The 25,000-nt window shown below is 41.2% G+C and overlaps 1 protein-coding gene across 1 annotated transcript; it reads left to right on the plus strand.

Moving 5' to 3' along the window:
• Positions 1-1,570: 1,570 nt before the first annotated feature.
• LOC120519384 (protein capicua homolog) lies at positions 1,571-16,099 on the plus strand (the record flags this gene model as incomplete). Its single annotated transcript, XM_039742463.1, has 15 exons — positions 1,571-1,739; positions 1,824-2,023; positions 2,118-2,280; positions 2,366-2,463; positions 2,578-4,135; positions 4,272-4,486; positions 4,605-4,765; positions 10,106-10,290; positions 10,615-10,926; positions 11,022-11,587; positions 11,883-12,172; positions 13,005-13,156; positions 13,441-13,575; positions 13,698-13,829; positions 14,302-16,099. Coding segments are annotated over 15 exons (4,686 nt in total), but the record flags the coding sequence as incomplete, so codon positions are not given.
• Positions 16,100-25,000: the final 8,901 nt, after the last annotated feature.

Consider the following 25,000-nt stretch of genomic DNA (forward strand, 5'->3'; position numbering starts at 1 on the left):
AATTCTAATTTGACATCTTTAAAAAGCACTTAGTTGATAAAATGTCTCTTTCTATAAGTGAAATTATCTTTTAAGTAAACAATGGTCAGTTGCTACTAATGGTGACCTTTACTTCACATTTTAATATTACATAGATTTTCTTGTTTTTATTTTAACGGACATTGTCATAAAAACTGTAAGACTTAAATGGTCAGCCATTCTGGCGTTGGGTGCTCATTTTTGAACTTCCACTATAACTTACAGTAATTTATTCTTCTACTCGTCAATGATAAACACTTGGCTGTTTTTTATTTTGTACTGCTTGTTGTGTTTTTAATAAGACAACTGAATCATTCAGTAATTTTATAACTGTTATTGCAAAACATTTTGAGTGTTTTATTTGAAAGTTTTTTTCCATAAGATAAGGATGTTTCATAATTAGAGCAGGGCTCCAGCTTAAGTTAGGTAGCATATATTTTGTTTTTCTTACAGCTACCTAAAAAGCGTAGAATTCACAAATAACTGTTTTCCTTCAGTGGAAGAAACCCCAATGGATTACTTATGGGTTTAAGAGTTACCTGAATAGTCTGTATAACCCATTTATAATGCATTCATCACTCTTTGCATGCTTTCTGGTGTTAATATTCCAAGCAATATAATATCAACAGTTTTTAAAACAATGTAATAATATTCATTAGTATTGCATGTACACAACTTGAAAGATGTTGGAGTCTGAGGAACAAGGTGGTGATTTTGCATTGTCAGTTTGGTTTATTAAACTGCATCAGTTTATTGTCAATCATTGTACTGTATATGAACTAAAGCTTTTTGTTTTAGAAAATATAGCATGTAAATGTAGAGCAAACCTCAAATGGAGAAGAAAATTACAGAAAATATAATAGTACCTCTTTAGTTGTGTAAGTCAAACAAAATTTGTGAGGGCTAGCTGCTTTTTATTGAATCACAAATAATAATTTGTTTTAGTAAGATTTATACTGAATTGCTGTACTAACCAAAGTTCAAACCATAAAATTATGCCAAGTTAGTATAAGACACAATATTATTGCACTCTCCAGATCCAAGTTAGATTTGAATTAAAAAAAAATGTTAGCAAATCTGAGGATACATGGAATAGGCAGTAATGTTATTAGCATATACACCTACACTTTGAAATTTCAAATGAATAATGTCATTACTCTGTAAATAAATATAATCTAGAAAGTTGCTTTTCCTTTATGAGAATGCCACTAAAATGATTTAATTGTTTAGACACAACTTAACACATTGAAATATCGATTTTTTTTTCTTTTTCAGCTTATGTTTCTTATATATAAGAAGCAGTTTTAGTTTACAGTTAATTAACTGTTTAAGGGTTAGTGAAACCTGTGTAATTATGTTAAAAATTGGATTTGTACTGTTTTAGCCTTTTTAGCACTCTTTTTTTCAGAATGGTTCGAAAGATATCCCTGCTTTTTGTGCTTTTTCAATGTTCCTGCAAGTTTATTAGGTCAGACATCATAAATTCAAATTAGAAAAAAATCTTAGGAGGACCCTTTTGGTAAATTACTTTGGTTTTTTTTAATGCATATTTGTTGCATACCAGGTTAAAGAGGCCCATTTTAAGGCACACCCAGACTGGAAATGGTGTAACAAAGACAGAAAGAAATCCAGCTCTGATGTAAAGACGGCACTTGTGGGACCTGGAGGAGTGTCAAAGGACATTAGAGAGAGAAGTGTATCTGAGACTGGAACCGTTGGAGGCAAGTTTCAGAAATTGCTGGTGATATTAGAGGGCATCATGCTGTTTTGAAACATGTAACATTTTATTTTGTATAATTATACAGAGGTTCTGGTGTCTTCCCATGGTGTTACCTCAGGGACAGAGCAAAGGGGATGTCCTGGGGTTGCATCAGTAAATGAGCGACTTGGAGTGGATGGAACCCAGGCACAGTTGACACGACCCAGAGCTTTCTCTCACAGTGGGGTGCACAGTTTGGAAAGAGCTGATAGGAACAACACACAGACCTTAGTCGAGTTGGCACAGGTATATTTGGTATTTCATTAAACTTATAATACAGATATATTGTTAAGTATGATTTACCCTTTGTTTGCTACATATTTTTTCTGCTTTCTTGTAGATTTGTGGCAGCACAGCCTCTCAGTTTTCTGGGACCTCTAGTGTAAGATTCACAAATCCTAGGAGGTCCTATTCCCGTTCACAACGTGCAGCCAGTGAAGACATGACAAGTGATGAGGAGCGAATGGTCATCTGTGAGGAAGAAGGAGATGACGATGTCATAGGTGACAAGCAGTACATAGAAAGGAGAAAATACTAGTCCTCATTGCAGTCTTTAATTACACATCTTTCCTTTTTGTATTTCCCCAGATGATTCCTTTCCCGCTGGGACCATTGATCTGAAATGTAAAGAAAGAGTAACAGAAAGTGATAGTGAAGGGGCCTCTGGGGAGGAGCCTGAAAGCAAGGTAGTTGCATTCTTACAAGATCTCTGGAGGTTCGTTTTCGTTTTTTCCAATCTGTTATTAAATAATTACGTGCTCATTCTCTCTCCCCCAAACCCAACCCCCCATTTCTTACAGAGAGCCTTTGCACCCGTAATTCGCTCTTCCTCTGCTGTTGTACCTTCATCCTCATCCTCCTCCATTTTTGCACATTGTCGTACTGGAAGTGATTTAAAATCTGATAAAATTACTGTTGAAGAAAAACAGAGCCTAATCCAGGAGCACCCAAGTTCTTCAGCAGTGCTCCAGCAGCAGCTTGGAATGGCTAACTTAGTCAGTTCACAGTCTGGTCAGCAACGCAGTGTTTCCTTGACCTTGTACCAGCCAAGCAATGCATACACTGTCTCAGGTGGAGTTAGCACTGGAGTTGGCAAGCATTTCCCAGCAACTGGAGACATTAGTAGCAGTGAGAGCACAATGCAGGTTTTTGACAGAAAGAGGAAGCGTGTTGAGAATAGTGGAATGGCAGTTCAATTGAAGGACTCCACAGCAGGGATTTCTGATTCACTTGCATATGGGACAAACGCTTCAGTGCCTCCTAATGTAAACCAGTCAGTAATCGCAAGTACTGTCAGCGTACTGCCCACATTAGTCTTCCCCCATTCTTCACCTGTGACTAACACCTCATGCATTTTCTCCACAAAGGCCTCACTTGCTGCAAGCAGCACAGGTGTTCTTGGTACTAGCTTGGCACCGGTTATGGGGGCAACAAGAATGGCTTCCACTGTTGTGACTAGTGTGGTAAAGCCTGTGAGCAGTACGCCTGTACCTATTGCTAGTAAGCCTCCACAGTCTGCTGCTACAACAGTTGGGAGGGATTCAGCATCCACTTTAGGGGTCACACAAAGTGCTGTTTCTTCACTGGAACACCTGCATGGTGTACAGAATAGAGCGGTTATGACACCACCATTGAGCACAGCAAATAATGCAATTACAGTTGGTGCGGGCCGGATTTCAGGTTCTCCTCTACCCCAGGTAGGGGTGATTTACACTGAGAAACAGCAGCAGCAACCACAAATTCTTATCGGACAAGGAGCAAGCATTGGGGGTGTGGCTAAGCAACACTTTTCACCTAGCACATCTGCTGGTACCAGTACCCTCAATGTAGCAGCTGTGACCAACTTGGTTGTTGGTGGAGCACACTCCTTTGGTAATTCAGGACAAACCATAAATTCCACTAGGCAGCCTGCTGCAGTTCAGCTTATAGCACAACCTCCTGGTGCCACTCCAGGAGCCAGTAATAATGGTCCACTTCCTCTGGGTATCCTTCAGTCTCCAGCACAGTTCCTGTCCACTGCTGCATCCCCAGCTTGTGGGACAAAAGGGATAACACAAGTACAGTACATCTTACCAACCCTTTCTCCCCAGTCACTGAACAATGCTGCATCCTCTGGCAGTAATAAAATTGGTCCTGGAGGTCAGACTACTCTTCTACCCACTTCACACAATCATCACCCTCCTGTTGCTCAGCAACCAGCCAGCATACAGTTCACATTGCCAGCACCACCGCCTGGTACTGGAGCAGCTAATGGAAAGGTTATTGCTACAGCAACAGGAGCATCACAAGCAATACCGATCATGCAACCCGGACCTGCTGCTAGCCCAACAATTGGTGTCGTTTCTCCAGGGCACAGAGGTAAGAAGCAATGACATACTACAGGACATAAACTTTCTGTAGTTGTTTACGTTTGTATTAGAAGAGACTTGCCTTTTAGTTGCATTTTACATTTAGCAATTACTCTATCTTTCCTCGTCTGCTTCTGTAATTGCAGCTCAGTCTTTGTCTCCAGTGCAAGCCCAGTCTCCAGTACTTTCAAGCACGGTGCTGCAGCCTTCAAGCATTCTGACTCCGACAGGACCTGTTCAGGGCAAGATGTTGGTGCCTATGTCAGCAGTCAGGCCAGCAAACTCGGGTCAGCCTCCCCCTTTGCCAGTTGTTCCATCTCACCTTCCTGTACCTGTCCAAAATGGTGTACAGCCTAGCAAGGTGGGTAGCAGAATTTTGTTTGGATGGGGAGACGGAATTCTTGAATACACAATTTTTCCTTTCTCCTGACAAGCTGAATATGAGAGACGTATTAACTCAAATTCTTTATTACCATTAGATAATTCATATTGCATCAGTACCTGTTGTCCAGTCCCAGCTTTCTTCAACGGGTGCAGTGCAGGCTGGAAGTCACTTTCCAGTTACTATGGCAACTGCAGCAGTGATGACTCCTGGTTCATCACAACCACAGAAAGTCCTTCTGCCTTCTGCAACTGCTCGGTAAGATAGTCTTTTGAAAGTCAACACCTGCTTTCATGATCAGTTTTCCCAAGCTATCAGACTAGTAGCCCCAAACAAATATTTTATATAGGAAGTGTTTCTTTAAAAAAGTAGGAAGTTAAGCTTATCAGATTCATCATTTTAGTGAAAAAGAGAGAAAAATATGTTGGATTGAGTTGATTTATATATTTGTAATTGGTTGTGTACTGTCAAGGTTAAGAAGATAAATAGTGGTTAGAAGACAGATAAATGGAATTTATGAAAAAACACACTTTAACCAAAACTAAATTCCATTTTATCCAAATAACTACAACTTAACTCTATAAACTGTATTCACCAAGGATGTAGCATTTGTTGCTAAGTGCTTTTTGAGCTTTATAGTCCATACTATGCCGGTAAAAATGCACAGTGTAATGTACTGTATTTTGTAGGCCGAATGATATGTGGATATATACTTTATGGCATGTTCCACCCACCGGGTAACCAAGATAGGCCTTCTGAATCCACTTGCCAATTTTAGAGTATAACCTTATCCAAGTGAAACAAGCTGTCACAGAATTTTCTTATGGATTTTTTTGAGTTGAGTGCATATGTGAACAATATTAATTGCATAATTAACTCCTAGGGATTTTCTAAGAAATTATTAAGCAAAGCACACAGAGCATTACCACATTATTTATGGCACTCTTATATTACTGTAAGAGTCATATGAGACTTTGGTGGTTATGAATTAAATTCTTACTTCATTCTTCAGCAGAATTTTGATTTTTAGGTTAGCTTTTTGCAAAGTGTCTAGGAAGTGGTCAAATTTTGAAATTGGAGGCAAGCAAAGGAAAAAATTAAGCCTGCTTACCACCAGGAACATCCAGGTGCTTCCTTCATAGACACAATCAAATAGAGCAAATAGAGCAATCCCCTCTGATGGCAGCAAAGTTGGTGAGGTGTATGTCTTGCTGCACATTTGTTGGGAACTTGGCTTAGTGTAGCGTTCTGTAACAATAAAAACCTAGTAGATTACTACTTTATATCCTTGCTTTTTCACATCTGACTCGGCTGTTTTTTGCTTCTATTCAAAAGTGATGGTGATATGGTGTCTTACTTATTTGATAACATTATATTAAAAAAAAAAAAAAGTACACTCTTTAGTATATTTTTAAGGACAGACAAAAAGTATAAGAATCTATGATGTGTAGTTCTGACATTTTGTGTTTGTTCTGTCAACCCAAGAATCTGCCAGGTGACCTTGGCATGTGTGAAGAAACAAATTGCAGTAAATTCATGGGATTATGTAGCAATTTCTAGGGTTGAAATTGTGTGAAAGGGTTTAAAGAAATCCCTTGTGAACACTGGGAGAATGTGTGAACATATTACATTGATTGTGCCCAGGCAGGAATTTGGATACTGTGGTGATAAATGTGGTGCTAATGTACTCCAGTCTTCCAAAATATATGTGTTCCCCAAACATAACTGATTTTGAAAAGACTACATTTTTAACAAAATCTTATTTTAGGTAAAAAAAATTTAAGCTGAAGCATTTGTCAGGAGAAGCAGGTATTTTGTGGCTGAATAACTGCACCTGATGGTTACTTTTTATCTATTTTTCCGAATCTGATTTTTCTTAAATATATTCTGTTAATGCCTAAAAACACCAAACTTAAAATTCCTGCATTTTTGCCTTTTTATGTATTCTCTTAAAGGATGAGTATGAAAAGTTTGAGCACTCGCCTGATTGGTGCTGCAAGTAAACACTTGCCCAGCTCTTCTGATTCATATCAGTGGAGTAATCTGGCAAGAACTCTGAATTTTTTTTCTATTAAAAAGAGTAGAGAACCTTTAATGGTTGGTGGGTTCTTTCTTTAAAGAACAAAGTGATGGTTATCCTGACAGAATACTGCCTAATTGAATGCATTTTTGATATTCCTTCTTGTGCTTTTTATTCTGCCTTATTCTTTTGCCCAACATTATCACAGAAATACTTGGCAGTAGTTATTTAAATATTAATGTTTGTTCTTCTGTTTGTATTTCTGATTAGGTTTAGTGTAGATAACAAATATTGTAACCAAAGCAAATTTTAAAAAGTTTGTGAATCAAAATAAAACTAAAGTATGACTGAAAAACAAAAGCTAAACTGAAATTACAACTCCATACTTAAAACCTAACTGAGATAATGTTTAAAATGAGTGGAAAACGAAAATGTCTTGTATGCTTGTTATTAAATAAACCAGTTGCCAGTAGCTTCCTCATCAATGTTCATCCATCCATCCTCTTCCGATTATCCGAGGTCGGGTCGCGGGGGCAGCAGCTTGAGCAGTGATGCCCAGACTTCCCACTTCCTAGCCTCTTCTTCTAGCTCTTCCATGGGAATCCCGAGGTGTTCCCAGGCCAGCCGGGAGACACAGTCCCTCCAGTGTGTCCTGGGTCTTCCCCAGGGCCTCCTCCCGGTTGGACATGCCCGGAACACCTCACAAGGGAGGCATCTTGATCAGATGCCCGAGCCACCTCATCTGACTCGGATGAAACTCATTTCAGCCGCTTGTATTCGCAATCTCGTTCTTTCGGTCACTACCCATAGCTCATGGCCATAGGTGAGGATAAGAACTTAGATCGACTGGTAAATTTTTACAGCTTTGCCTTATGGCTCAGCTCCTTTTTCACTACGACAGACCGATGCAGAGCCCGCATCACTGTAGACGCTGCACCGATCCACCTGTCAATCTTGCGCTCCATTATTCCCTCACTCGTGAACAAGACCCCGAGATACTTGAACTCCTCCACTTGGGGCAGGACCTCGCTCCCATTCCTGAGAGGGTATTCCACCCTTTTCCAGCTGAGGACCACGGTGTCGGATTTGGAGGTGCTGATTCCCATCCCAGCCGCTTCACACTCTGCTGCGAACCAATTCAGAGAGAGCTGAAGATCACGGCGTGATGAAGCAAACAGGACAACATCATCTGCAAAAAGCAGTGACCCAATCCTTAGCCCACCAAACCGGACCCCCTCAACACCCTGGCTGTGCCTAGAAATTCTGTCCATAAGAGTTATGAACAGAATTGGTGACAAAGGGCAGCCCTGGCAGAGTCCAACTCTCACTGGAAACGGGCTCAACTTACTGCCGGCAATGCGAACCAAGCTCTGACACCTGTTGTACAGGGACCGAACAGCCCTTATCAGGGGGTCCCGTACCCCATATTCCAGGAGTACCCCCCACAGGATTCCCTGAGGGACACGATCAAATGCCTTTTCCAGGTCCACAAAACACATGTAGACTGGTTGGGCAAACTTCCATGCACCCTCCAGGACCCTGCTAAGAGTGTAGAGCTGGTCCACTGTTCCGCGACAAGGACGAAAACCACACTATTCCTCCTGAATCCGAGGTTCGACTGTCCGATGGACCCTCCTCTCCAGAACCCCCGAATAGACTTTTCCAGGAAGGCAGAGGAGTGTGATCCCTCTGTAGTTGGAACACACCCTTCAGTCCCCCTTCTTAAAGAAGGGGACCACCACCCCGGTCTGCCAATCCAGAGGCAATGTCCCCAATGTCCATGCGATGTTGCAGAGACGTGTCAACCAAGACAGTCCTACAACATCAAGAGCCTTGAGGAAATCCGGGTATATCTCATCCACCCCCGGGGCCCTGCCACCAAGGAGTTTTTTGACAACCTCGGTGACCTCAGTCCCAGAGATGGGGGAGCCTACCTCTGAGTCCCCAGGCTCTGTTTCCTCATTGGAAGACATGTTAGTGGGATTGAGGAGGTCTTTGAAGTACTTCCCCCACCGACCCACAATGTCCCACGTCGAGGTCCGCAGCATACCATCCCCACCATATACAGTGTTGACACTGCACTGCTTCCCCCTCCTGAAATGGTGGACCAGAATCTCCTCGAAGCTGTCCGAAAGTCATTCTCCATGGCCTCACCAAACTCCTCCCATGCCCAAGTTTTTGTCTCAGCAACCACCGAAGCCGCATTCTACTTGGCCTGCCGGTACCTATTAGCTGCCTCCAGAGTGCCACAGGACGAAAGTTTCTGGTAGGACTCCTTCTTCAGCTTAATGGCATCCCTCACTGCTGGTGTCCACCAACAAGCTCGGGGATTGCCGCCACGACAGGCACCAACCATCTTACGGCCACAGCTCCGGTCAGCCGCCTCAACAATAGAGGCACGGAACATGGCCCATTTCCCTCGAGACGTGGTCGGCCGGAGGTGGGAGTTGAAGCTATTTCTGACAGTAGACTCTGCCAGACGTTCCCAGCAGACCCTCACAACACTTGTGGGCCTACCAGGCCTAACCGGCATTCTCCCCCACCATCGAAGCATACTTGCCACCAGGTGGTGATCAGTTGACAGCTCTGCCCCTCTTTTCACCCGAGTGTCCAAGACATGTGGCCGCAAGTCCGACAACACAACCACAAAGTCGATCATCGAACTGAGGTCAATGTTTCCCTTTTTAAAGTTTAAGTGCATAACATTTTATAAAAGGAAATTCACTTTCCTCATCCCATCCACCCTTCACTTCCAGGCTTTCGAAAGTAAATGAGGGGCAGCACAATAGCCCTGCTACCCATTAGTCCATTATTAAAAATGGAATGACTAGAAAACCCATAAATGAATGCTGACATTTAAGCCCAATCTTGTGCTGTTTATCTAAAGTGTGTTAATTAACTGTAACTTTGGTGCTTAGTGAATTATGATTTGTCAATCAACTCAGCCAACTAATCGGACTAAAGCCAATATCACATTAGGAGACTTGTTGGATATATCAGACTTGTCGACTGCAGTTTCTGATCTCCTCACTGGATCATGTCAATTTACACATGTCAGATTTAGCAAATGCATGCAAACCTTCCAGCACAGTCTTACTCACCCCTTTTTGTGACTATATGAAAGGTAGGTTAACAGCTGTAGCAAGTTCAGCTTCAATCTCTGCCTTTCTTTGCTTCTTTCAATTCAGTTTTCGTACATAAAACAGAAGACATCCGACAGAAGAGCTTCTTCTGTTACAGAAGGTTGAAGTACTTGTGTTTCTTATTCCTCGTCACTGCATTTATATACAATTTATACTTCTGGGTTACCAATCATTGGTTGTCGGCTCTAATGCACACAGAGCCTGCCTTAAAGGCAAATTGAAACCAGTTGGATTTTGTCGTGATGAATCATGGACTAGTTGGAGTGAGGCACGCTGTATGGCCTAGTGAGGATAAAAGTTGTCGGCTAAGTTTTTATAGATAAATGGATATTATACTTTTTATGTTTAGAGATATTATTTCAAATAAACAGTTATAGTTATGCACCCCCAAGGAGGTAGATTTCAATCTCTTCCAATTTCTTAATCTTTCTGCAGTATTACATATGTCCAGCCTGCACCTGGTGTACCCACACCAGTTCCTCTGGTCTCTTCAACTGTCACTTCATCCCAACAAGCTCAACATACTCAAGGGTCTGCATATGTTCCATCTCCTATGAGCACTCTGGGTTTTGCTGCTATTGCACCCTCTGGACAAACATTGGTTCAACCTATTATAACAGGTAAGGGGGTGGTGTGGTCATGGGTAAGCAGGGTGGAATTTATCTTGATCTGGATGGGTAATATGGCCTGCTGGGAGCATTAATCTTCAAACCTTATGGCCTCCTACTGATTTGCTGTGTAACTCTGAGTAAGTCGCACTTAACTACCTTGAGTGCAAATTTCAAAAACCTGCCATGTATAAATGATTGTATTTGATTTTTACTTCAAACATAGAACCTCAAGGTGGGGTTAATTTTTAAAGTCTTAATATAAAAGCAGATTTTCAATGTCATATTGTTAAAAAAAAAAAAAGATTCCCATTTTGGTTTTCCATGTCCCTTTAGGTCAGCCCTCACTTCTAACCCCTGGACAATCTCAGTCTTGCCCTCAACTACCTCCAGCAAATCCTCCCAGTTCTGGGGGTACAAGCCAGTTATTGACTGCGATCTACCCTTCTCCAGGTGTGGCTACTGCAGGTGTTGTGTCAGTTGCAACAGTGCCCCAAAGTGTAGTATACTCTGTGTCCAGCCCCTCTGCAGCTCACAGTACCTCTGCTCCAGGAGCATCTAATAGTTCTGTGGTATCAATGCAACATCAGTCTTCTATCTACCAGTACTCCTCAGGCTCTGGACTAGCTCCGGTTCCAGCAATGTCAGGTCAGTCATAGTGCCTTCACATTCACTGGTGTAAAGGAGGTGATGGATGTATTGAATGTTTTTGTATTCTGACTCTGTTTGATGCATTTAATCAGGCAGTGTACCAGTTGCACCAAAAGCTTCCCGGATGGCACCCTCCACACCTTCTGCATCTTCAGTGAAAACTCCACAAAAGGTGAAGGCCACACTAGCTAGTATTCCTGTGGGCAACTTTGAAGGTGTCCGGAGCAGTACCCCCAACAAGCCATCTGGATCAGGGGAGAGAGAGGTTACTACAGTAGTAGGGCCTCGGTTTCTGTTTGACAGTGATAAACCGAGCACTGGGAACTCTCCCACAACTCCTCACACTCAGTCTAGAAGGACAGAACCTGAGCTTGCGTGCCAGGTTGATCCAGCTGGGGAATCTCGAGACAGCAAATCGGATTTGGTTCGATCATCTGGGACACCTCCAACTGAGGATAAGCCAGCCACATCAGCCCAAAAATTACAGGAGAGCTGGGAGAACAGTGTAACCACAAATAATAAGAGTTGCAACAGTGCTGATGACAGAGGAGGAACAGAAGGCCAGCTCACTTCGGGAGGAAACGGTGAAAATACATTGCAAAACACAGCATCTGCAGCATCTATAGGATCTGTTCGAGGCAAAGAAAGTGCTGCTCAGGTGAGAAAGATGGAGGGATTTTAAACTATTGTATATGTTGTACTGTACTCTACCCAGTTCTGCTATAGTGTTTGTAAATTAAATTTATGTATTTTAATCTCTAATGTGGATAATTTCAAATCATCTTCGCAAAAGCTGAGGAACAGATGGCAAGAAATGTGAACTAATTACTACTGCAGTGAGCTTTAAATCATAATGTTTCTAGTTCAAACTTGTATCTGTCTTTACTGAATGACACTGAACAAGTATTGTCCAGAACATATAAGTGTTTAAGTTTTTTTCTTCTTTTTTAAAGGTCCAGAGTGCAAGGAGGGGCCCAGTTTCAGAAAGTTCAACCGCTTGTCAGCAACATGCTACCACAGCTATCACCACTTCCTCTTCATCATCCTCCCCCTCCTCTTCCTCTTCCTCCTCCTCCTCCTCCTCTTCCTCCTGTACCTCGTCAGCCAACTCTACAGTAGTGGGAGGAACAGAAAATACAAAGACACTTCCTCCTCAGGTAGAAGAAAGAAAAGAACCACTACCTACAAAGAAAATAAAAGTGAGGCCACCACCTTTGAAAAAGACCTTTGACTCTGTGGACAAGTAAGTTTGAGGACAGTTATCTGTTCATGTTGACTTTTGAAATGGGATAATCAGTTTTGAAACCAAAAGGCCCCCAGTGACAAAAGCTTTTCATTGCAAAGTGTTAAAGCTAAAATTAAACAGAAGCCACAAGCTACTGTGTGAAAAATTTGTTCATAGAACTTTAATAACTGTCATTTAATTTAAATAGTTTCTAAGGGGTGAATTAACAGAACACAACCAAGATGGATGCAAATCATGTGGGTTAGTCCTTCAGAGGATCAATACAGCAGCTATATATGTTTACTAAAATTGTCAGAATTTTTTGGTAAACCTCTTCGATCAACATTATATAAGCAACTTCTAGAATAGATAGATAGATACTATTAAAAAAGAAAATAATAAAAGTCATATTGATTTTTCTGTATTCACATTCTACATACAAATTCAGAACAAGTAGTAGTCTAAGTAAAGATTTCAAGTCATAGCAGAAAATCTGAATCCACCGTGACACTTCAAGATTGAGAAAGAGCCCCCAACCTGAAAAATGCAGAAAATAGTAATCAAGAAATTAATTAAACTTGACATTCAGCTTGAAGATACAAACTAGCCTTTGATTTAGGGACTAGATTAAGTATTATTCTGCAGCCATCATAATCCATCTGCAGGACCGAGAAAACTTACAATATCTATGTTCACAACCAAAAATAAACACCCTGGTTTAAAATCTTTTTATGGTGCAAATTGTTTTACCCCTGTTATTCTTCTTTTTGTACTTTCTCCCCAGGTGGCAAATATTTTTTCTTTTGTGTTTTTGAATGTAATGCCTTTGTTTCATCTTAATTTGTTTCAGGGTGTTGTCAAATGTGTATTTTGAGGAGCGTTTCGCAGAACTCCCAGAATTTAGACCTGAAGAAGTCCTGCCCTCTCCAACTCTGCAGAGCCTTGCCACTTCTCCCCGTGCAATTCTAGGCAGTTACCGCAAGAAAAGAAAAAATTCTACTGGTAAACTATTTAAGTTCCTAAAATTTTAGTCATGGTTACAGCTACTTTACATCTGGACTGCCAAATTGCTGTCTTCTGCTCTTTAATGTAATGATTTTAAATAGCTGTTTTTTAAGTTACAGCATTTGCTGTATTTTGCAGGAAAATAGGTTAATACTGGAAATGTCTCATGCCTTGGAGGGAATGCTACTGCTTTTGTTCAAGTGGTAGAGACATAATTGAAAAGAGCATAAGATGCATTTGTTTGAGGGGATTGGACTTAACCATTATTCTTTTATCCCTAGATCTTGATTCTTCAACGGAGGATCCAATATCTCCAAAACGAAAGATGCGTCGCAGGTCAAGTTGTAGTTCAGAGCCAAACACACCAAAGAGTGCAGCCAAGTGTGAGGGTGACATTTTCACCTTTGATCGTCCAGGTGAGACACAAGCCTCTGTCGTACATGTCGGTTGCTACTTCTGGAGCTGTTTTATAAGTATCTGATGCATACACACAATGTAGAAATTATTTCTATGGTGAAAACTTGTCTTACACACACAGGGACAGATTCTGAGGACATTTTAGGAGAGCTGGAGTTCGACAAGGTGCCATATTCCTCACTTCGTCGAACTCTAGACCAGAGGAGGGCATTGGTTATGCAGCTTTTCCAAGAACATGGGTTTTTCCCCTCGGGTAAGAGCTGGTTATCACAACCTTAGAATTTCATAATTGAATTTGTTTTGCTTTTAATGTCAGGGAAACTACATTTGGTGTTATACTTTATTCTTCTAGAAAGTAAAATATCCCTCGCATAAATGCATGCTTTTCAAAAGTTTTATCAGTTATTGAATCCTGCGTTTAGTTTTCTGTTTTGTGGAACGTGGATCTTCTTTTTATTGCAAGCTTGCTGAATTACTTGGTCATTTTAAATTGTGCCTCACATATTCTCTTGTGATCAGCATTTCTGTGTTTTGTAAAAATAGGAGTTCAGTTTCATTTAATGGTATGGCCTGGTAAGATAATATCAAAATTGATTTCCTAGTGTAACCTAGCTGTTTTGCACCTTTAAAAAAATAAATAAATAAATAAAAACACCCAACTTTGTTATTTTGTGTCAGTGATACTGCAATTTAACGTATTTCTCACTTTTTCTCATCACTCACAGCACAGGCGACAGCTGCCTTCCAGGCCCGTTTTGCTGACATCTTTCCCACAAAGGTGTGTTTGCAGCTAAAGATTCGAGAAGTGCGTCAGAAGATCATGCAGACTGCTACACCAACGGAAATGAGTATCCCAGGAAGTTCCCAAGACCAGCCAGCTAGTGTCCCTAGCACTCCTACTCTTATATTGGGTAGTATTAGCAACTGCCAGCAAGGTGTTGAAGGTATATCTATTTCAGGCCAGTCTATTGAGGCTAGCCATTCCCATGATACACCAGAGCCAGGGGAACAAGAACAGACCAGCAGTCCCAGCTCCCAGCAGCATATGCACACATCCCAGGATTCCAGTAGGTGAAGAGTCAAGTGGAGGAAGGAAGGGTTGATGGAATCATGCATAGTCAGTCAGAGGGATGAGAGCTCCATTAATTCTGACTAGATTCTGTATCGAGGGGAAGAAACCTCCCTTCATCTGGGAGGTACAAGTATATCTTTGGAGAAACTTTCAGTCTTGGTCCCCAGTCTTTTTCAAAACTCAGAAAATGTTGACCCCTTTTCTCTTAAGTGGTACGTGGTAGCCTTCCACTGTTTATCACAGAGCACAGTGTACTGATCATGGCTGCTGAAGACTGTTTGGAAGAGGGGGTCCATCTTAGGGAAACCCAGTGGAGTTGGGTTAAGAAGTACACTATAATTAGGTTTCAGTTTAATTTGCTGAAAGCTCTTCTGTTTGAAGCTGTTACAATGTCAGCAACATAGTAGGCAGGGTTTGCCACTTACTTTGCTATTATGTTCACTTTACCAGAGTTGGGTGGGCAGGGAGGTAATCATGATCTGATTTGCTCAAAAATTAAAATAATCCTGCTAGTTATTTTTAGCAGGTGCACATCGATACCTGCCATGCCAGTGGTGGTTGGAATCAATGCCTGAAAACATAACTTGTTGATCAAATTGCAATAGACAGACTGAGTCAATACATGTAGAAGCATCAAGATTTTTGAAACCACTTTTTAATCATAGATATAGAGAAATGGCTTGTGGCCAGGATGTCACTGTGGGGGGCCACTTGAGAGGAAGCACAAATGGAGCATACTCCTTTTAAAACTGCATCAATGTTTTAAATGTTTTTGGACATTTCCTGCTGTTTGATAATCTGTCTGTTTTGAAAGTGTTCTCCTGACACCTTCTGCACAGGACCCCCAGGAGCAGGGTCTGTACTTTCACACTAGCTTCCCTTTGATCGGGGCTGCAGTGTTCTTAAGACTAAGGAGTCATGGTGGTCTAAGGTAAAAGCAAGAAGTTAATCATGATGCAGTGGTTACTACTTCTGATGGCTCTAAGTAATGTACTGCAGCTTGCACAAAAGGGCAAGGAATCCTATGGAAATTCCTGACTAGAAAACCGAAGAAGAACCACGTGAAAGGATTTACAGTGGGCAGTGCTGCAGTCTCACTTCTAGGAGCTGCCTTACAATTTGATGAACATACAGAGGCCTTTTGAGGGAAACTGCTTTGGCTTCACTTAGAAGCATAAATAGAACCGTCTGATCTGCAGACTGGGTTTATCGCTTGGTGAAGAACTGTCCTGTGAACTGAAGGGGATCCTGTTGGGAGGAGTAAAGGGCCGCTGGTCAGAGCAGCGTTTCCACAGTTACTAATATATTGATAAAGTGTCACACTTTTAACAGTAATAATGATATAAAATAATTTTATATTATATAAAATGCTTTTAAAATGGAAGGACTCATTTATTTCTTAGCTGGTTTGTGAAAAACCACAATGGTTTTGTTTTTTTGTTTTTTTTTTTCCTCTCTCTCTTTCTCACTCAATCTCTAGTACCACTCTGCCTCTCACACAGTTACCTGTAGATATTAACAAAATAACTGAAGTTGCAAAATTGCCCTATATATATATATATATATATATATATATATATATATATATATATATATATATATATATATATATATATATATATATATATGAAAAGAAAAAAGTCACTTTAGAGATGACTAGTGGTTGTGACTTGATTTGATTTATTTCTTTTTTAAAGTTGTGCTGCTGCTGTCGAATGTCTGCTTATGAAAAGGCCACTGAAAGGATTACGGACATCTCTGAATGTGCCTTTTTTTTTTTTCTGCCCCCAGACACTTGTGTCTAAAAAGTCCAACTTTGTTTCCCTTTAACATTTTGCAGAGGTGATCTGGCAATTTTGTTCAGTTCTCCTGAACAGCAGCACCCTCTCAGAGACAGTTATCTTTGTTTTGATTAGAGATGATTTGTGATGGCCTTCACACGCTGGATATTATTTTAAAACCGTGTGTTTTTTTTTTTTTCCTCAGTCACTTTTTTCCTCTTTGCACCACTCCATTTTAATGTAGCAGGGTCATTTTGGATCATGATAGTTTTACTTGAGCACTTTTTTTTCCTGTTTTGGAATCACTTATTACATTTGACTTGTCCAAGTTCTCAGATTTCACTGAACACCTATTGGACACCTTGTAAGCAACTGCTTTGCGAGAGTGCAGTTGGGTCCTCAAGAACTGGCAGTAGAATTGGTACATAAAGAGATCTTGCAGACCGCATTCATCATGATTTCAGTGTTGGCAGAACTACCTTACACATTAAGGCAGTTCTTAAAATAGTCAGCCTGCAACATGTAATGATGCGAGATGGGTCAGCAGTGTGGTATCGATAATGCCGGTTCAGTCAGTGTTGTTCTGCATGGCTTTAGTGAAACTAGTCATGCAGTTCTCGGGCTCAGTATGTAAGTGTAAAGTGAGTTTCAAATATTCAGTTATGCAATGAATAAACTTAATTCCTACTTGCTTGCAGATCCCATTTCCAAATTCTGTTTATCTGCTTAATAAGCAGTGTGAGTTTTTGCTTATTATAAAATGTATGTAAGTGGCTTGCTTTACATAAAAAAATGAAAACAAAGCAAAAAAAAAAAACTCATCTTGTGTTTCTGGCCCAGAGGTCTGTAAATGCGATCTGAACTTAAAAGTCTATTCTCTTTTCTGTTCAGTTTTTTTTTTAAATATCACTTGATATTCAAAAACGTAAACTCACCCATGTTCTTAAAAGAATCTGTTGTACTCTGCAGAAAAGAATAATCCCAGAGTTTGAACAAAACATGTTGATCATGTGCAATATTTCGTATTGTAATATTAAAATAATAAAACATGTTTAACACAAACCTTGTAATCACGTTGATGTATTTTTATATTTTCGTTTTGTGCATTTTCATACCCGAGGGCATCATTCTGTGACCTTTGCAGTCGTGGATTGAGGCTGCAGGGCTTAGAAGGCAGTAAAGTGCTGCTTCCTTGTTTTGAAAGGGAAGGCCAGCAACTAGACTGCCATCTGCTCCCTCACCTTATCTTTTGTCCTTTTATAGTTAATCTGAAAAATAGAAGGAAAAAGAAAAGGTTCAGTGTGCTGTGGGTATGAATGAAGAAACTGTTAAATGTATGAACTGAGAATGAAGAAACTTAAAAAAAAAAAAAAAAGCATTGTTGTTTTGTTTTGAGCTTTCATACTTGCTTTGAGCTGGTCAGTGTTCAAGATACGATGTTTAGATGCATTCTCCATGTTAGATCAGCACTGGTTGTGTGCCTGTCTCTACTGTTGAACATCACATTCAATCACAGTTACATTTTAAGAATTGCTACCATGTATTTTAAAAAGATTGACAGTAGATACTTTATTTGATAGGAAAAGTATGGACTACATTTGATTGTTGTTTTGTTGGTAAGGAATGTATATTCAATAAGTGTTGAGTACATACCATGTCTTCCTTCCCTGTCATCTAACTTCAGGTTTCTTCTGCCGTGCAGTTGTCTGTGGCATCCTGTCTTAACAATTCAGCCTTGATTATTTGCTTCACCAATTGGTCCTTTGACTATAAATATGATATTTCTACCCACTCCACCCCCTCATTCATAAACGATATCTCCCCACCTACAGATAAAGCATGTTTTCAGTTGTAATTTTACAAAAATGTAGCAAAGTTGGGGGAACTCCTCTGAGGTCAGAGACCAGCTACAGAAGCAACCACATCAAATGGTGATAGGAAGTCTCCACCAAACCAGACCAAGCTGAGATGTGGATGGGAAGGTACTCAACTGACCAAGACATCTACTTGACAAAGCTGGGTGGATCTTTCACGAGGAGCAGGTGCTTTGGAAGACAGTAATGAAGATTAATCTGAGCTGAGAGGTATTTTTTTTTTTTTTTTTTTAATAATTAAGCTCACTTCCTCACCAAAATAATTGGTTGCTAGGTTAAGGTTTGTCTTGGGCAACTGATTTAATTTGGCTGCCAGTTTCCTTTCTGACCAAATTTTCGATCAAATTTACATTTCAGATAGGAATGCAAATCATTCTTAATTTGGGAACTCACTTTTCGGTTCTCTGGCTTGTTTTATTGCTCGATTATAGCTTTGCTGTTAAATGTGTTAACTTGGTGGTGCTTGCTGAGCTCATGATATCTGTTGTAGTTTTCAGTACTTGATCATGATGCCACAATTCGTGCCCCTCTTCCAGGGCTTTTGAGCAACTGGTGAGATTATACTTCGGTGTCCTGTCCTGGAACATTAGTAGCATACTGGTGTTCCAGCTTTGCCTGCCTTTTGAGGTTGATTGGCGATGGACTTAGGCATTCCACTGCTCCACCCTAGATAATTTGGCAGTTAAATGTCTGATCCCATCTTCTCCATGATCCATGTGGTTGCATCTTCACCACTCTGCTGGCATGCAACACCTCCACCCCAGCTCTCACTTTTTGCTAGACTTACCAGCATGGGCCTTTTTAGTAGCTGAAAGTTGAAAAGCTATCCAACCTGGCTCATGTAGTTGCCACTTGCCCTGCTAGCTCCTTGTGATACAGCTGTGTATCCACTTTCTCCCTGTCCTGTCTTCGAGCCCGACTTGAGAGGCTTTAGGGTTGATGGACTCCTCGTATTGTAACTCCTCCAACCATGAACTCCTCGGTCATGCTACTTAATAGAAACACCAGTGTATTGCTCTGCCCGTACAATGCAATCCTGCTTGAACACCTCAGCAGACCCGACCACATGCACAGGTGCTGGCTGACGTTCCTGTGGAAGCTCTGAACCATTGACACTGGAACCTCACACACCAGTAAGGGCCACAAGATCCTTGTGAAGCCTGGAAACCCCAACTTGTCTGTGCAGCCTGATGATTCTCCATCCTTCATCTTGATAGCTTCTCAGTACTAGAGGTCAGGTTAGGTAGCATGCACTGGTACAGCACATAGCCGTGCCAATCGCACAACAAAACAGCTTGGGATCCTGGTAGGCAACCCCCTAGTCAGACACGCGGTCCAGTACAACCCTCTGGAAATGGCCCTTTATCTGCTGCAGCCAGATGTTACGTGGGCGTCCCCTTGGCCTTGTCCAGCCACTCAGGATCCTGCTAGGCAGATCACGCTACATGGCCACAGTGGTATAACTGATGCTCCATCACAATATAGATAATGTGCCTCATTCTGGACTCCGTAAGCATCCAATCAGTTGACATAAAGTCAAACCAGCGGTACCCAAGGATTCTCCTAAGAGACCAAAGGAGTCCAGTCTTCATCTCACGTCACTGGAGTGCCTCCATGTCTCACAATTATATAGCAAGACAGGAAGCACCAAGACTCTAAAGACTTGAACCTTCGTCCTTTTGTATTGATATCGGGAGCGCCACACACCCCATACTGTACCAATCCATCTACTGACTTCATAGGAAGGGTCACCAGAGACATGAATGTCACTGCTGAGGTAAGTAAACCTGTCGACGAGGTCGACACTCTCAGCAGACAGACACACTGTTCTACTAGTAATCTTATGTGACCACTATGGAGTGGTTACTTTGATAAAAAACAAAAAATGACAAAACACACAAATTTAAATTATACGTTAAGACTGAAGAACAACAACAGAAATAATCCAGCTAGTTGTAAACAAAACTATTAAAAGCAAGATTAAATAAATAAAACAAACTTTGTATATAAGATCTAAGTATTTACGTGGAGATTTATTCATATATCAGTCACAACATTGGGTGCCACACAGCATGGTTTCCATCTTGGAATGTTAATAAAGGTGGTATTGACTGATGTTTAGAAAACCAAAATGACTTTAAAAAAACTGGACTTCATCTGAAACGCCAAAATGACAAACTGGCAGCTCAGTGAAGCGAACATCGATCTAAAACCTCTTCCTCTGTCTGACATTCAAAACGGTTACAGTGGGTGTAGTCCCCCCAAGCCAATCTGAACTGTACACGCTAGAGATTTTACAGGCTTCAGTTGGAGAGATGTCAGTGCTAGCTCTGTGTCCGTCATGGCAGTTACAGACCACAACATGTCATATCATGAGATCTCACCAGAAAGAAAGGCCCATGTAGGAGAGCTCTCACAGTTCAGACTCTGGGAGGTCCGCAGTGTGTGTATAGCTTTAATTGGAACTGGTCTGTTACTCGAATATGAAATCCTTGTTTAAACCTGACTTGATGATTTCATGTTGCCTTACTGATCGCTTCATTTCTAAATAAATCTAGTTTACCTTTTTTTATTGCATGTCTCTGCCTTTGTGATTTTAAAATGAATATAGCTTTGGTCATGAGCAACCTGTTTCTTGCTTTTTTTTTTTCCCCCGTTTCAAATCAGCACTAAGGGATGTTCTGTCTACAATTAACTGTAATGTTTAAAAATCCAGTTGAGTCAATTTGTAGAGAGTGCTGCAATTTAGGGGCTCCACTGAAAAGCCAATCAGATTGCATGTTTATGTCACTTGTTTTACTTGACAGTCATCAATACTTGAGTCATATAACCATCTCACAGTCATCATCTTAATCATAATGCAGCTGGGCATATCGTATAAAACACCTCTGATGTGCAGTGCAAAGTGGCAACCTTCACAACGGAGTGCCAGTCAGCAGGTCTGCAGCTAGACCCTTCTAAGAATCACCAGTTCAGTGTCAAACGTAAAAGTAGTGATTTTACTGCTCGGAATGCAATGTGTGTTCTGTGACTTACCTGTTATTACTCAACTCCTGATTCTCCATTAATCTTACACATTCAAAGCTGAAAGTGTGTTTGTCTGGTATGCAAATCCTCACTGTTGAACGTATCTCTTCCAAATTGCACACAGATTCCTCATTTGTACAGATAAGACAATGGGCTATGCTTCATTCAATTTTTTTTTTCCTTTTGGAGAACTTGTATTTTGTGATCTCACATGCACTTTATTAGGTTACTATCCCATGAGGCATTTTTCGGACTTGCTGTTTCTCACATTGGGTTTAGTCTGTGAAATTGTGCTTTGGGAATTTATATTTAGTGTCCACACCTGTAATTTATTCTATCCTGGGGATTCCAGGTACCCCTGCTACTGTTCTTTAAAATCTAGGCCTTGAGCAGTGAGCCAGGGACAAGAATTACTGTAGAAGCTGATCTATGGGACATTGTGATCTGTATCCACAGTTTTCTATCAGAATGTTGTGTTAAACCTTTTAAATAAAAACTGGACTTCTACTAGTCAGCTCACATCACTACATTTTCATTTTAAAAATGCTGGCATTAGTCTACATTTTTGCCTTTCATCCACATTACCGAAAACTGAGACTTTTAAAAATACTCTTCAGAATGGTACAACTCTAAAAATGCTGGCTTGGAATTGCAATTTGGATAGGTAAAAATATCAACTTTTTAAAAACACATAATCGAATCACACTCTGATTTGTTACTGCTTATTACGTGGCTCTTCCCTGACTAGATCCTATTCAGCGTCTCATTCTCTGACTGGTCACCCTTCATGGAAGAAAGCCATAGTCCAGCATAGCAGATATAGAAGAGTTGCTTTCTGTGGCATTTGTTATGTTGCCTGCCTGTATGCTCCTAAATTGCATTTTATACACATTTTATGTTGCATCTTCTTTTTCCTTTTCATCTTTTCCTTTTTAACCTAAGTCCTGAGGCTGGGAAATCAGAAGGTTGCCAGTTCAAATCCCATAAATGCCCGAAGTGACTCTACTCTGTTGAGCCCCTGAGCAAGGCCCTTAACCTGCAATTGCTCCATCTTGAGTATGACATTAATCTGCATCCAGCCCTGCATGTAGGCCCTCCAACCTGCAGGGAAAACCTGGGGTTTGGTGGCAGTACTGGCACTCCAACCACCATAAAAAACCTCACAATGTTCCATTTCATCTGAAGTAGTGTAATGTTGAGGTGTCACCTGTTGCATGGCTGCAATCAGGTCCTAATCTGGGATCTTGATGTAGTTTTTTGAGTGGTGGGTGTGGTAACGCACTGTGTCTGTCAGTGCATGCTCCCAACCTCCTCTCTCCCCCATTCATATCCTGACAATCCTCACATACTTCTCTGGTGCCCCTTTCTCTCTCATGTACCTCCAACCCTCTTGACATGGCATTCTGTCATAAGCCTTCTTCAAATTGGTAAACCCCTTATGTAAACATTTCTGTTTTTCCTATTTCTTCATTATGAACTATCTCAATACAAGGACATTGTTCCTCTCCCTGAAATGAAACCAAACTGCTCCCCCACTGTGGTGGTCTCTTTCCTAAACCTTCTCTCTATATCTCTTTCCCAAATTTTCACTGTGAGTGCTTTCTCTCTCTATAGTTTCCACATCCCTGATTATCACCCTTCTCTATATAAATGGGTATAATCACACTGCTCCTCTACTCCTCTGGTATTCTCGAGCTCCTGCATTAGATCCCACAACTCTCTCTTCTCCTAAACTCTTCCACACCTCTGTGCGACTGGGCACAGGATGTACTGTAAATCCATGAGGCGGCAGCTTGTGCCACTGTAACGATCTGAAAATGTGTTCCTCACTACATTTGATTGCTTCATATTTATTGAGTCTGGGTGAGAAAATGAGAAAAGACAACTGCCCAAAGTAAGAAATTAAGTTAAATGCGATTCAGAGATCCAAGAAAGGCTTCCATCAACACTGGGCAAGAACATCTCACAGGGCCCTCTTACACATGCTAGGCCAGATTAAAGACTCCAATTTTCTCATCACACATTTCTTTGCAATGTGGTAGGAAATTAGATGACCCAAAGATGGCCATTGGGAGAACATTTGTATATTCAAAGAAAGGATTTGATCCCGGGGCTTGGGGGCTGTGAGGGACCAGGGTTAACTGTTGTGCTACTGTGTTGCTCTGGTTAGGAGGTTATTTGGAATGAAAAAATTGGCTGCCACTGTTGCTGTCCAGAGCTAAATTATACACCTTGAAAGTGGACTGCTAATGAAGTCTCATGATAATAAAATGCTGACCTGTCCTGCCTACCGAATTGAGACAAGGGCCTCCGCATTGTTCAGCCCCCTGTTGTGTAAGTGGAAAGAGTAAGCACAGAGCCATCACGCCCCCACGTCCGCAGTGAAGTCCCAGAGGTTGGCTGGTTGGTTGGTGTTCAATGTTTGTTTGGTGTGTTAGAAATCCACCCCCGGTCACACCTTCTAAGTGGAAAGGGGGATTTTAGGTTGGTTTAACTCTTCCACAGCTCACTAGTGTTCATGGTCTTCTAAGGGGGAAATTCGAACTTGTTTCCAGCTGAGAGTGGTTACACAGAATAAAACATGCAGTGGCAGAGCCACCTACGTCAGATGAGCTCAGTGCACCTCACAATTGCTAAGACAGCACCGCCTTGCAGAGCTTCCTACTGTGCTCAGGATTCAAAATAAAAAAGAGATTGTTCTGCAAAGACATAACAAGAACTTCTACAAAGAGAAATCGGGAGAGTGGTGTGGGAAAAAATGGGAGATTGTAGGAGGCTGTAATTCCTACCTTTTGATCTAAAGCTAGTCGGACCCTGTAAAGTGATTTTTATTTTGTTAAAAATAAATCAACCTATTAGAGAAATTGTGACATAGCAAGCAGCACTGTGTCTTTATTATGCTTAGACCCAATATTAAATCCCAACAATTTTAGGTTACCTCTGGGGACTCCAGTGACCTGAGATGAAGACTGGACTCCTTCGGTACTGTGCCTCTTCAGAGAATCCTTGGATGCCGCTGGTTTGACTTTGTGACAAATGGGCGGTTGCTCACAGAATCCCAAATGAAGCACATTAACTGCATTGTGAGGGAGCCTCAGTTACAGCACTATGGCTATGTGGCGCGATGCCCCAAGGGTGATCCGGCTCGCAGGATACTCATTGTTGAGGACCCAAGTGGCTGGACCAGGCCAAAGGGACACCCACGTAACACCTGGCTATAGCAGAGAGAGGGTCATTTCTGGAGGGTGGAATTGGACCTTGTGTCTGCCTGGAGGGCTTGCTAACCAGGATCCCAAGCTGTTCTGTTGTGTGGTAGGTGCAGCAATGTGCTCCTCAGCCTGACCTGACCTGACCTGGCCTCTGGGGACTCCAGATAACTCTCACAGTGTAAAGATGCACTCAGGGGGTGATTGGCGACTCTAACTTGCCTTGACATGAGTGAATATCCAGTGCGCTCTGCGGTGAACCATTTATAAGTTTGTTTTGTTAGATTGGGCTTAAACTTGCAATGAATGTTTTAAAGAAAATAATACCTTTTATTTTAATTATGTCCAAGTCATATTATTAAGAATTCCCCCTCCATTCATATGTGTTAGATAATAGTGAAATAATGAAGCAAGGATTCATATGGCGAGTGGTGCATTGGGTAACAGTGCTGCCCAAGTGCCCT

The sequence above is a fragment of the Polypterus senegalus genome, unplaced genomic scaffold, assembly GCF_016835505.1.
Source record: "Polypterus senegalus isolate Bchr_013 unplaced genomic scaffold, ASM1683550v1 scaffold_1682, whole genome shotgun sequence".
NCBI classification, from domain to species: Eukaryota; Metazoa; Chordata; class Cladistia; order Polypteriformes; family Polypteridae; genus Polypterus; species Polypterus senegalus.